Source organism: Musca domestica, unplaced genomic scaffold (assembly GCF_030504385.1).
Source record: "Musca domestica strain aabys unplaced genomic scaffold, Musca_domestica.polishedcontigs.V.1.1 76, whole genome shotgun sequence".
Taxonomy (NCBI): domain Eukaryota; kingdom Metazoa; phylum Arthropoda; class Insecta; order Diptera; family Muscidae; genus Musca; species Musca domestica.
In genome coordinates, this window is record NW_026712396.1 from 1,558,150 (window position 1) to 1,570,805 (window position 12,656).

The 12,656-nt window shown below is 36.8% G+C and overlaps 1 protein-coding gene across 4 annotated transcripts in view; it reads left to right on the top strand.

The window, feature by feature from the left end:
* LOC101887725 (neprilysin-2) overlaps positions 1 to 12,656 on the top strand; it is a 94,913-nt gene that overhangs the window by 68,928 nt on the left and 13,329 nt on the right. For 2 of the 4 annotated variants that reach the window (XM_059130503.1, XM_059130504.1), the window contains exons 3-8: positions 7,580 to 7,713; positions 7,898 to 8,299; positions 8,362 to 8,576; positions 10,534 to 10,710; positions 10,775 to 11,151; positions 11,621 to 11,638. In XM_059130503.1, the coding sequence (XP_058986486.1) occupies positions 7,580 to 7,713; positions 7,898 to 8,299; positions 8,362 to 8,576; positions 10,534 to 10,710; positions 10,775 to 11,151; positions 11,621 to 11,638 (1,323 nt within the window). The remainder of the gene's footprint in view (positions 1 to 7,579; positions 7,714 to 7,897; positions 8,300 to 8,361; positions 8,577 to 10,533; positions 10,711 to 10,774; positions 11,152 to 11,620; positions 11,639 to 12,656) is intronic. The other 2 variants (XM_059130505.1, XM_059130506.1) reach the window with 2 other exon arrangements.

A 12,656-nucleotide genomic window follows, 5' to 3' on the forward strand; every position in this document is an offset into this window, starting at 1 on the left:
GAGGATATTCTTACTTTAACATCCCTATATATTCGTCGTAGACCCCATAAAGTATATATGTTCATAATCGATGTCCGTCTGTCTGTCTGTTGAAAACACGATACAGCCCACGTTATTTGACGTAGAGCGTCAAAATTTAGCAGAAAGATTTGCATTGTGTCTAGGACGGTTGGTATTGAAAATGAGATAAATCGGTCCACGTTTCGGTCCCATGTAAGGATACCTCCCGATATGCGGTATTTTGATGATTTTAGCGACTTTATTAACCGGAATTGTTTCAAAATTGGTAATTGAAGTTCGTAATGGATACTACAGCCTAAGACTGGAAATAGGTCATGTAGATCCACGTCTTCGTATAGCCGCCATATAACGGTACCTCCAGATATTCGGTATTTTGATGATTTTAGCGACATTATTTACCGGAATTGTTAAAAATTTGGTATTCGAAGTTCGTAATGAATACTACAGCCTATGACAGAAAATTGTCTGTGCAAGCCCACGTCTTCGTATAGCCTCCATATAAAGGTAGCCCCCGATATTAAGTATTTTGATGATTTTAGTGACATTATTTACCGAAATTTTTTCAAATTTGGTATTCCAAGTTCGTAATGGATACTATAGCCTAAGACAGAAAATGGGCCATGTAGATCCACGTCTTCGTATAGCCCCCATATAACGATAGCTCCCGATATTCGGTATTTTGATGATTTTAGCGACGTTATTCACCGGAATTGTTTCTAAATTGGTAATTGAAGTTCGTAATGAATACTACAGCCTACGACAAATTTGTACCAAATGGTGGAGGGTATTCAAAGTTCGGCCCGGCCGAATTTACAGCTCTTTTACTTGTTCTCAATAAAATTAGAATTAAACTGACAAACGTATCAACAAGTCATATAATTTTATTTTCCCGCTAACATTTGGTCCTTCAAGCCGGATTGAGAATTGATGCTACAGCCAAACCATTCGGTTGTGTTTCTTTTCTCATTTACATTTGGTCCTTCGAGCCGGATTGAGAATTGATACCACAGCCAAATCTTTCGATTGTGTTTCTCTTCTCGTTTACACCCTGGAAATTTCGCGTTGTAATACCCTTTCCCTTGAGTCTCTTCTCCCACATTTCCCCTCATTTTTCGTGCCATATCCAACATCAAAATTTAGCTCAATAAATCTGTCATCATTTCTAAAACGTGTTGTCATTTCATTATCCACATCAACTTCAGCTATCTATGGCTGGAGGTTAACGTTTACATTACCAGTTAATTGTGTAAAAATAATCGCTCTCCCCTTAATTGAACCAGACCGGATAATTTGTCGCAAAACAAAAGCCTAACAATTAAATATTAAATAATTTTTTTCGATTTAATTGTCAGAAAGCCACAATAAATTATTGTCACACACAGAAAAAAATGACGTTTTGAAAAACGAAAACGGTGTAATCCTTTCTTTTCTTCAAACACACACACACACACACACCTCTTGTGCTCTTGACAGGCTTGGAGTGACGAGTATTGCCACAATATTTCTATTTGATTTACATAAATTAGCTGTTTGTTTTGTTGTTATTACCCCGATGCTGTTGTTGTATTTTTTATTAGCTTTGCCATTTTTTTTTTAATTTTTCTTCGTGGTTTCCTAATCAAATGAAGAAATGTTGGCGTGCATGGAGGAAAAATGCATCGTGCATCGATGAGTCGCAATGGAAAGTACAGTGTTACAAAGCCGAGAAAAGTTATATGAAGTCCCATAATTTTTTAAATTTAATTTTGTAAACATACTCTTAGTTATAAGATTTAATTACAAAGATGTAACTTTTGTACCAAATACTACAACCTTGAATTCCATTTAAGTTAGTACTATTATAAACAACTCAGCTATTACTTGATTAACTAACTGCGTTCTAGACTACAATTGCACTTCTCCATGAGGATAGACTTTTGATCTACCGGCAGTTGATCAGACCCATCGTCGCCCACATTTCATCTCACCAGATGGAAAGGCTAAGGTTGTGGGAGAGAAAAAATAAAATACTTTCATCCGTCCCTTCCCTAGGGCAAATTGTTCCCGATTTTGATATAAAAAATATTTCAAGAGCCTTCTAGGCGTAGATTTTTTTAAATAATATTTTTTGAATAGCCTTCGAGGCGTAGTTTTTTTAAGGAATATTTTTTGAAGAGCCTTCGAGGCGTAGATTTTTTAAAAAATATTTTTTGAAGAGCCTTCGAGGAGTCGATTTTTTAAAGAATATTGTTTGTATAGCCTTCGAGGCGTAGATTTTTTAAAGAATATTTTTTGAAGAACCTTCGAGGCGTAGATTTTTTATAGAATATTTTTTGAAGAGCCTTCGAGGAGTCGATTTTTTAAAGAATATTGTTTGAATAGCCTTCGAGGCGTAGATTTTTTAAAGAATATTTTTTCAAGAGCCTTCGGAACGTGGATTTTTTAAAGATTATTTTTTCATTTTTTAAAGAATATTTCTTGAGAAAATATTTTTAAGAGCCTTCTAGAAGTGGATTTCTAAAATATTCTTTGAAGGGCCTTCCCGACGTGGATTTTTAAAAAAATATTCTTCGAAGAACCTTCTGACGTAGATTAAAAAAATATTCTTTGAAGAGCCTTTTAGACGTCGATTACAAAAAATATTCTTTGAACCGCCTTTTAGACGTGGATTTTTTTTTAAATATTCTTTGAAGGGCCATCTAGACGTACATTTAAAAAAATATATATTCTTCGAAGAACCTTCTAGACGTGGATTAAAAAAAAGTATTCTTTCAAGAGCCTTCTAGACGTGGCTTTTTTAAAAAAAAATATTCTTTGAAGGGCCTTCTAGACGTGGATTTTTAAAAAATATTCTTCGAAGAATCCTCTGACGTAGATTAAAAAAATATGCTTTGAAATGTCTTTAAGACGTGGATATAAAAAAAATATTCTTCGAACAGCCTTCTAGACGTGTTTTTTTAAATATTCTTTGAAGAGCCTCCTAGACTTGGATGTTTTTTAAAATATTCTTTGAATAGCCTTGTAGATGTGGATTAAAAAATATTTTTTGAATAGCCTTGTAGACGTTGATTAAAAAAAAATTTTTTGAAGAGCCTTCTAGACGTGAATTTTTTTAAAATAAAATGTTTTTTGAATAGCCTTCTAGACGTGGATTTTTTTAAAATAAAATATTTTTTGAAGAGCCTTCTAGACGTGGATTTTTTTTTAAATATTCTTTGAAGAGCCTTCTAGATGTGTTTTTTTTTTTTTAATATTCTTTGAAGAGCCTTCTAGACGTGTTTTTTTTAAATATTCTTTGAAGAGCCTTCTAGACGTGGATTTAAAAAAAAATATTTGAAGATCCTTCTAGACGTGGATTAAAAAAATATTTTTGAATAGCCTTGTAGACGTGGATTAAAAAAATATTCTTTGAAGAGCCTTCTAGACGTGGATTAAAAAAAATATTTTTGAAAGAGCCTTCTAGACGTGGATTAAAAAAATATTTTTGGAAGAGCCTTCTAGACGTGGATTAAAAAAATATTTTTGGAAGAGCCTTCTAGACGTGGATTAAAAAAATATTTTTGGAAGAGCCTTCTGGACGTGGATTAAAAAAATATTTTTGGAAGAGCCTTCTGGACGTTGATTAAAAAAATATTTTTGGAAGAGCCTTCTAGACGTGAATTTTTTTTTAAAATAAAATATTTTCTGAAGAGCCTTTAGTCTCGGAAACATTTGCCACCTGCCGCCCTTGCCAGACTGAGAAAACTGGGCATAATCCACGGGAATGAAGGTCTTATATTCTTTCATGGGAGATTTTTAGTCTCGGATTGGAGTAGTAGGTTAAGTAGTATTCAGTGTATTGTAAATATTTAGTTTAATTTTTTTATCTAGTCGTTCTACGATGGGGCGCAAATCGACGGTATAGACGTCTTTATGCCAAAGACTGGACTGACATTCTAAGACAGACACCAGTTCAAAGATAATATCATCGTTGAGAGAATGCTTTAAGGATGTGGACCAGCTTCGAGCTCGGAAGCTGTCGCCTTTGATAGGTTGATCTTATATTCTTTTATTGGAGATTTTTAGCCTCGGATTGGAGTAGACTGGTGTACAACACAGCCCATTGTACATACACATATCAGAGATGGGAACCTGTTTTCCATGCAGTGAAATTTGAAAAGGTAAATTACAAAAATTCAGAGATGGGAATGCTTATTTGAAATGAATTTAACTTCTTAATGTTATCATGAATTATTCTTTCCAATAATTAAATTAAAGCAAAATTGACAACACTCTACATCCAAATTCCCATTTAATTATGTCCATAATAAAAACAAATGCTAAGAATAACTTTTTAAAATTAAAAGAGCATGATATCACTTCGAGAAGGATTATATTAAAAAAATATATATCGGAGCCGAGTTCCTCCAAATCGAAACGTACACCCCGAAATTCACTCCATTTGGGCTGATATTAGCCATTATTGGCACAATAAACCTGCAAATGCAATAAAGATATATATGGCAGCTATATCCAAATCTGAGCCGAACTCGATAAAATTTGGCAAAGGTATTTTCGAGCTCTATAAGATATCTGGTACCGAATATCATTGATGTGGAGTGAATATTACGCATGTGAGGGACTTAAACCCCCAAATCGGATGAAACATACATATGGAACTATAGCTTTATCTGCTCCGATTTTGATTAAATTTGAGATTCTTGCTTCTAGACTAAATTCAGTCGGATGTGCCAAAATTCAGTTCGTTTGGACTGCTATATCAAAATTTGAACCGATTCTCTCCAATTTCCATAGGGTTCGTCCTTGGGCCAAATAAATATTGTTTGGAATATTGCATATTTTCGTATGGGAACAAAGGAGTTTTAGTTTGACTTAGTTTGATTTTGGCCCTATGCTCCTTTGTTCCTCTACGAAGAAGCCAGCTGTACAAAATACTTTTGAGTGCGGTTGAGGGGGCTTGAAAAAATCTAGCAAAAAACAATGAATATTCTAAAATTCCATATTTCCCAGCCGCCATAAAACACCATAGGTGAACAATTCGGTGATCTTGTGCGGATAATGTGTAAGATATTAAAGTTATGACCCACACGCACAGATATCGATGCGCTCAGTAGATGTACAAGACCACTTGAATGAAATGTCAAACAGCCCTGCAATGTTCTCCATTCAATATTAGCATAGATGTGAATAATTGTGTGGCTGCGATTAGGTTAAGTTAGAATAGTTTCAGTAGTACTTAAGGAACATATTTTTAAATAAAAATCAGAATTAAATCAACAGCCAAACCATTCGGTTGTCTTTCTCTACTCATTTACATTGGTCCTTCGAGCCGGATACAAAGAATTGAAATTACACCCTAACGAAGCGGTCGTGTTGATTTCCTGGGTTAAACATTTGGTCCAGCGAGCCGGATAGAGAATAGAGTTGATAATCGAAGAGGGAGATTGGATCCTTCAAGCCGGATCGAGAATTGAAGCTACATCCTAAATATAAGTTTGTTCTTTCTTTTCTCATTATTAAAAACATTGATCCTCCGAGCAGGATTCAGAATAGCTTTGAGAATCGAAGAGGGAGATTGGATTCCATTCTCAAACATTGGTCTTTCGAGCCGGATAGAGAATTGAAATTACACCCTAACGAAGCGGTCGTGTTTATTTTCTCGGAGTTGATAGAGTTGAAATCGAAGAGGGAGATTGGACTCTATTCTAATTTACATTGATCCTTCAAGCCGGATCGAGAATTGAAACTACATCCAAAGCATAAGGTTGTTCTTTCTTTTTTCATTATTAAAAACATTGATCCTCCGAGCAGGATCCAGAATAGAATTTACAATCGAAGAGGGAGATTAGATTCCATTCTCAAACATTGGTCCTTCAAGCCGGATACAGAGAATTGAAATTACACCCTAACGAAGCGGTCGTGTTTATTTTCTCGGAGTTGATAGAGTTGAAATCGAAGAGGGAGATTGGACTCTATTCTAATTTACATTGATCCTTGAAGCCGGATCGAGAATTGAAGAAACTACATCCAAAGCATAAGATTGTTCTTTCTTTTCTCATTATTAAAAACATTGATCCGCCGAGCAGGATCCAGAATAGAATTGACAATCGAAGAGGGAGATTAGATTCTATTCTCAAACATTGGTCCTTCGAGCCGGATACAAAGAATTGAAATTACACCCTAACGAAGCGGTCGTGTTTATTTCCTGGGTTAAACATTTGGTCCTTCGAACCGGATAGAGAATAGAGTTGACAATCGAAGAGGGAGATTGGAGTCTATTCTAATTTACATTGATCCTTCAAGCCGGATCGAGAATTGAAGAAACTACATCCAAAGAATAAGATTGTTCTTTCTTTTCTCATTATTAAAAACATTGATCCTCCGAGCAGGATTCAGAATAGAATTTACAATCGAAGAGGGAGATTGGATTCCATTCTCAAGCATTGGTCCTTCGAGCCAGATACAGAGAATTGAAATTACACCCTAACGAAGCGATCGTATTCTTTTCTCGCCCTCTTACATTTGGTCCTTCGAGCCGTATAGAGAATAGATTTGACAAGCGAAGACTGAGATTGGACTCTATTCTAATTTACATTGATCCTTCAAGCCGGATCGAGAATTGAAACTTTCTTTTCTCATTAAAAACATTGATCCTCCGAGCAAGATTCAGCAAAGAATTGACAATCGAAGAGGGAGATTGGATTATATTCTCAAACATTGGTCCTATGAGCCGGATACAGATAATTGAAATTACACCCTAACGAAGCGGTCGTGTTTATTTTCTCGGTTAAACATTTGGTCAAGCGAGCCGGATCGAGAATTGAAACTACATTCAAAGAATAAGGTTCTTCTTTCTGTTCTCATTATTAGAAACATTGATCCTCCGAGCAGGATCCAGAATAGAATTTACAATCGAAGAGGGACTTAATCCAGCCAAACATGCGTTTTATGTATTCCCACCCTTAAGCTTGAAGTTAGTTCGAAAACACTGTACCCCCAACACATTGATGCAGTTTTGCGGGCCATGCAACGGCTCAATACTAGGCACGGTTCATGTTGGGAGTGCAACGCAAAAACCAAACCTCAACCGCTAACACTTGAGATGTGTACGAGAAGGAGGAGGAAGAGGAAGCCCTTCGACTTCAGACCGCATAAATATTTATGAGACTTTTGCAAATCTGGAGGTTGACAATGTTTGAAGTTCCATTGGCCTATGACGACAGACGGCAACAACAACAACAACGGCGGGATGATGAGCATTTCTGTAAACACATTTAAGTACTCTGGGGTTTTTTGCTTTTGTCGGTGTTGCTCTTTCCTCTTTCATTGGCATTATCTGTTGTTGTTGTTGCATGTGTTGGATGATTGGCCTATGCGTAGATAAGCTGGTTAAACTGGATAGGTTTGGATTTTCCTGCCAAAGAAAAATTGTTTTTTTTTTTTTTTTTTTTTTGAGGAGAGGGATATGGGAATGGGAAGAGAGGGAGAGAGAGAGAAAAAAAATATTTTTTATTTATTTTGCATTGCTTGCCTTTATTTGTCATCGTTTAACTCACGTTTTTGCTTCCTTTGTTTCCAGAAATCCCAATTGGTGGCGTAGACGTACCACTCTGGAAAGATGCCTAACCTTGATTTCCATATTCGCCTGCCTTGCTGTTGTTGGCCTCATAGCGGGCTTGTGCTTTGTTTTGCTCTCAAATCACATGGCTGAAGGTAAGTGACCGGGGATATTAGACGGAGATAAAAATATGGAAATTTTCGGGGGATCGTTTTGCTCTCAAAATTCTACATCCTGGTCCTATGGGCCGTTTTTCTCATGAGGACACCATTAAAATTTCAATACTTAAACCTTATTTTCTCTCTTTTATTTCTCTCCCCTCTTCCCTCTCTTGAATAGAGCTCAAACCGGAAGACCCCATGAATTTGGCATTGCATGGCGCAACCTCAAAGCCCACACAAAACCAGGTGCCCTACACCCCCAGCAAGGCTGAGGCAGGTGGCCATAGTAAAAAGGAAACCGATGTCTGTTTATCCTCCGAATGTATTCACACCGCCTCTGCGGTGCTGGGTAAAATGAAAACCGAAATTGAACCTTGTGATGATTTCTATCGTTTTGCCTGTGGCACTTACATTGAGGAGACCAATATCCCAGATGACAAGGTGGCCGTCAATACCTTCTCCATCATTTCCGACAAACTTCAGGAACAACTTAAGGACATTGTGGCCGAAGAACGTCCCGAAACGGATCCGAAACATTTCCGTTTACCGAATGCCTTGTATCGGGCCTGTATGAACAAAAGTAAGTTGCAGCGGTGGAATTTTGTCGATCCAAAATATTATTAAAAATTGTTCCCTTTTTAGCTCTCATCGAGTCAATGGGTGCCAAGCCGATCAAGGAAGTCGCCGCCAGATTGGGTGGTTGGCCTGTCATTGTTGGCGATGCCTGGGATCAAGACAATACCTGGACATGGCAGGAAACAGTGAAGAAATTCCGTCGCCTTGGATTCAGCATGGATTACATTGTGGACTTTTCGATTGGTGTCGATTTGAAGAACAGCACGAAACGTATTATTGATGTAAGTTTGAATTCGCACACACACACACACACATACATGCAAATAAGGTGGATTTTATCCATAGCGTAGGAAGCGAGATAGACCCATAGTTATTTTGAGGATCTTCATGAGTCGATGTATGCATGTCAGTCCGTCTGTCCGTCCATGTAGTCTTGTGAACAAAATGTGAATGAAATTCTCCAAGTAATATTTGTGTGGCCCAAGGACGAACCCTATTGAAATTGGTGATAATCGGATCAAATTTAGATATAGCTCCCATATATATAGCTTCAACCGATTTTGGGTTATTTGTTCGCCATATGGCCAATATCAATCCAAATGACCTGAATTTCGGCACATCCAACCGAATTCAGTCTAGAAGCAAGTACATTAAATTTGGTGAAAATCGGTTCAGAAATAGCTATAGCTCCCATATATATGTTTCATCCGATTTCGGGTTTATGTGTCTCACATTCGTAATATGCACTCCACAAAAATAATATTTGGTACCAGATATCAGATACAGCCCAGAAATACCTGTGCCAAATTTTATCAAAATCGGTTCAGATTTGGATATAGCTCCCCTGTATATCCTCAACCGATTTCGGGTTAATTGAGCACCATGTGGCCAATATCAGTCCAAATGACCTGAATTTTGATACATCCGACCGTATTAAGTCTAGAAGCAAGTACATCAAATTTGGTGAAAATAGGCTCAGATATAGCTATAGCTCTCATATATAGGTTTCATCCGATTTCGGGTTTATGTCTCTCACATTCGTAATATGCACTCCACAAGATAGATATTTGGTGCCAGATACAAGATACAGCCCAGAAATGCCTCCGTCAAATTTTATCGAAATAGGTTCAGATTTGGATATAGCTCCCACATATATCTTCAACCGATTTTGGGGTTAATTGTGCACAAAATGGCCAATATCAGTCCAAATGACCTGAATTTCGGCACATCCAACCGAATTCAGTCTAGAAGCAAGTACATTAAATTTGGTGAAAATCGGTTCAGATATAGCTATAGCTCCCATATATAGGTTTCATCCGATTTGGTGAAAAAGTCCCTCACATTCGTAATATGTATTCGACATCAATGAGATTTGGTACCAGATATCAGATACAGCCCAGAAATACCTCTGTCAAATTTTATCAAAATCGGTTGAGATTTGTATATAGCTCCCCATATATACCTTCAACCGATTTCGGGTTAATTTTGCACCAAATGGCCAATATCTGTCAAAAAGCCCTGAATTTTGGCACATCCGTCCAGATTTAGGCTAGAAGCAAGTACATCAAATTTGGTGAAAATCGGTTCAGATATAGCTATAGCTCCCATATATAGGTTTCATCCGATTTCGTGTTTATGTGCCTCACATGCTTAATATGCACTCCACAATAATGAGATTTGGTACCAGATATCAGATACAGCCCAGAAATACCTATGCCAAATTCAATCAAGATCGGTTAAGATTTGTATATAGCTCCCCATATATACCTTCAACCGATTTCGGGTTAATTTTGCACCAAATGGCCAATATTTGTCAAAAAGTCCTGAATTTTGGTACATCCAACCGGATTCAGTCTAGAAGCAAGTGCATCAAATTTGGTGAAAATCGGTTCAGATAGAGCTATAGCTCCCATATATAAGTTTCATCCGATTTGGTCTTTGGACTACTTCAAATAAATTATTTTGTTACGGGAGCTCTACTAAATATCCATAGTGGTGTAGGGTATCATATAGTCGGCTCCGCCCGACTTTTAAATTTTCCTTATTGTTTTTTTTTTCATAATATGTATAGCTCTTAGTCGATTTTTAAATGATTCCCTTCTGGGTGTTTTGTGTGTTACTTCCAGCCCTGTATGTAAATTACTCAAAATTGTAGCATACTTTTAGGCTTTTCATTGAATTTCTTTACAATTCTATATTTAGATTGATTAAAGGCACTTTAAATTGTTTTATTTTTAGTTGGATCAATCCTCCATTGGCTTGAGTCGTGAATATCTGATCAAGGGCTTCAACGAAACTCTGGTCAAGGCCTACTACGAATATATGGTCGATATGGCTGTGCTGTTTGGTGCCGACAAAGATAAGGCCACCAAAGAGTTGGCCGAGTCGCTGCAATTTGAAATGGATTTGGCAAATGTAAGTAGTCTGAGAATCCAAACAAGAAATTTTCAAATAACAATTTGTTTTAAATCCCTTACAGATCTCCTGGTCCAACGAGAAGAGACGTAACTCCAATGATTTGTACAATTTGAGAACCATTAAAGAAGTCCAGGAGGCCTATCCCTATGTGGAATGGGTGGACTACATTAATGCCCTGTTGCCCGAAGGTTTGAAGGTCGATGAGAATGAAGTTATCAATTTGTCGGTGCCCAGTTTTATGGAAGATTTGGGTAAAGTGTTGAAACGTACCCCCAAGCGTACCATTGCCAATTACATGATGTGGCGTATTCATGCCTTTTCGGTGGCCTTCCTGTCGGAGGAGTTCCGTAAACGTCAATTGCAATATGCCACCGCCTTGACGGGTCGCCAGGAGCAAGAGGCCCGCTGGAAGGAGTGTGTGGATATTTCATCGGGAAGGTAAGGAAAGCCGGCGAATGTTTTGGGTTATAGTTTTTGTTTTTTTTTTCGTTCCTTTTTCTTTGGTGTAATGGATTTTTGTTTTCTTGTTTGGCCTAGAAAGTGAGAGCAGAGAAGTGCAGCATGCCTTGTAAAATTTGCATGTGGAAGGAAATTTTGTTTTTCTGTATTTTTTTTTTCTAAATAATTTTATGTTTTTTAGTATTTTCTTTTCGGTATTGTTGTAGTTGTGATTTGTCGTTTCTTTCTCTCTGTCATGTCTTATTTCCGTTTCCTGTTTCAATGTTAACTTGTATCGTAGTTCCTGTGTGTGTTTGTGTCTGTCTGTCTATCTCTCTTTCATTTTCCCTACATTCCACATATGTACTCTTCCAAGGACATGTGTATATGTTATTATTTCTTTTTCTCTTCTTTTTTTCTTTGTGTCTCTCTTTTTTTTTTCTTGGAAAACAAAAATAAAACATTCTAGCAGTGACGATGATGATACGTAAGATCATAAATTTAAAAAAAAAAAAAACACCCACATACACACAAACATATATGTCAACATTTTCACATTCTCTTGTTTTTGTTTTTGGAATTGTCATCACAAATTTTTATTAACCAAATCATTTTGTTAAACATTTGTTGATCACCGGCAATTTGTTGAGCACCATTCTATGATTTTTGTCAAGCACCACGCAAATATTTTGGGTCGCAATTTAATTAAAAAAGTAAGGTTAGGTTTTAAAATGTAACATGAGGTTAGAATTTTGATCTTCTAAGAAATATTAAATTTATTGGTAGGCAGTTTGTGGATACGCAAACCCTGGATCCGAATTGTCTAAGGTAGCCAAAAAAAAATGCTCAAAATATTAAGAAGTCTTGGGTGTTGCTTGCCCTTTGGGAAAAAAAGAAAAGATAATTTATCGAAATCTGTTATCGAGATATCGGGTTCGTAAGGTATATAAAAAAAAATCTAACTGAAAATTGTCAACATAGGTTCAAGATATTATATTCAGTCCCCACATAAGGGTGCCTCCCGATTTTGAATACTTTCATAATTTTACGAATTATTTTAACTAAGTACAGTGTGAGATAAAAAAATACTGCAACAAAGGCAAATGCCATATTTATACCCTACACCACAAGGTGGTCAGGGTATTATGTCTTTGTGCATTTGTTTGTAACAGGCAAAAGGAAACGAGATAGACACAGAGTTCCTTTTGATGATCTGCATAGAATCACTTTCTGAGTTGATTTATGCATGTCCGTCCGTCCGTCTGTCCATGTATTCTTGTGAACAAAATGCAGGTCGCATTTATTATCCAATTCAGATGTAATTTTGCACAAATCATTTGTTTGGCCCAAGGACGAACCCCATTGAAATTGGAGATAATCGGTCAACATTTAGATATAGCTCCCATAAATAACTTCGTCCGATTTACTTTTTATTGTGCACCAAACGTGTAATATCAGTCCGAATAGTATGGAATTTTGCACATACAACCTAATTAGGCCTGAAA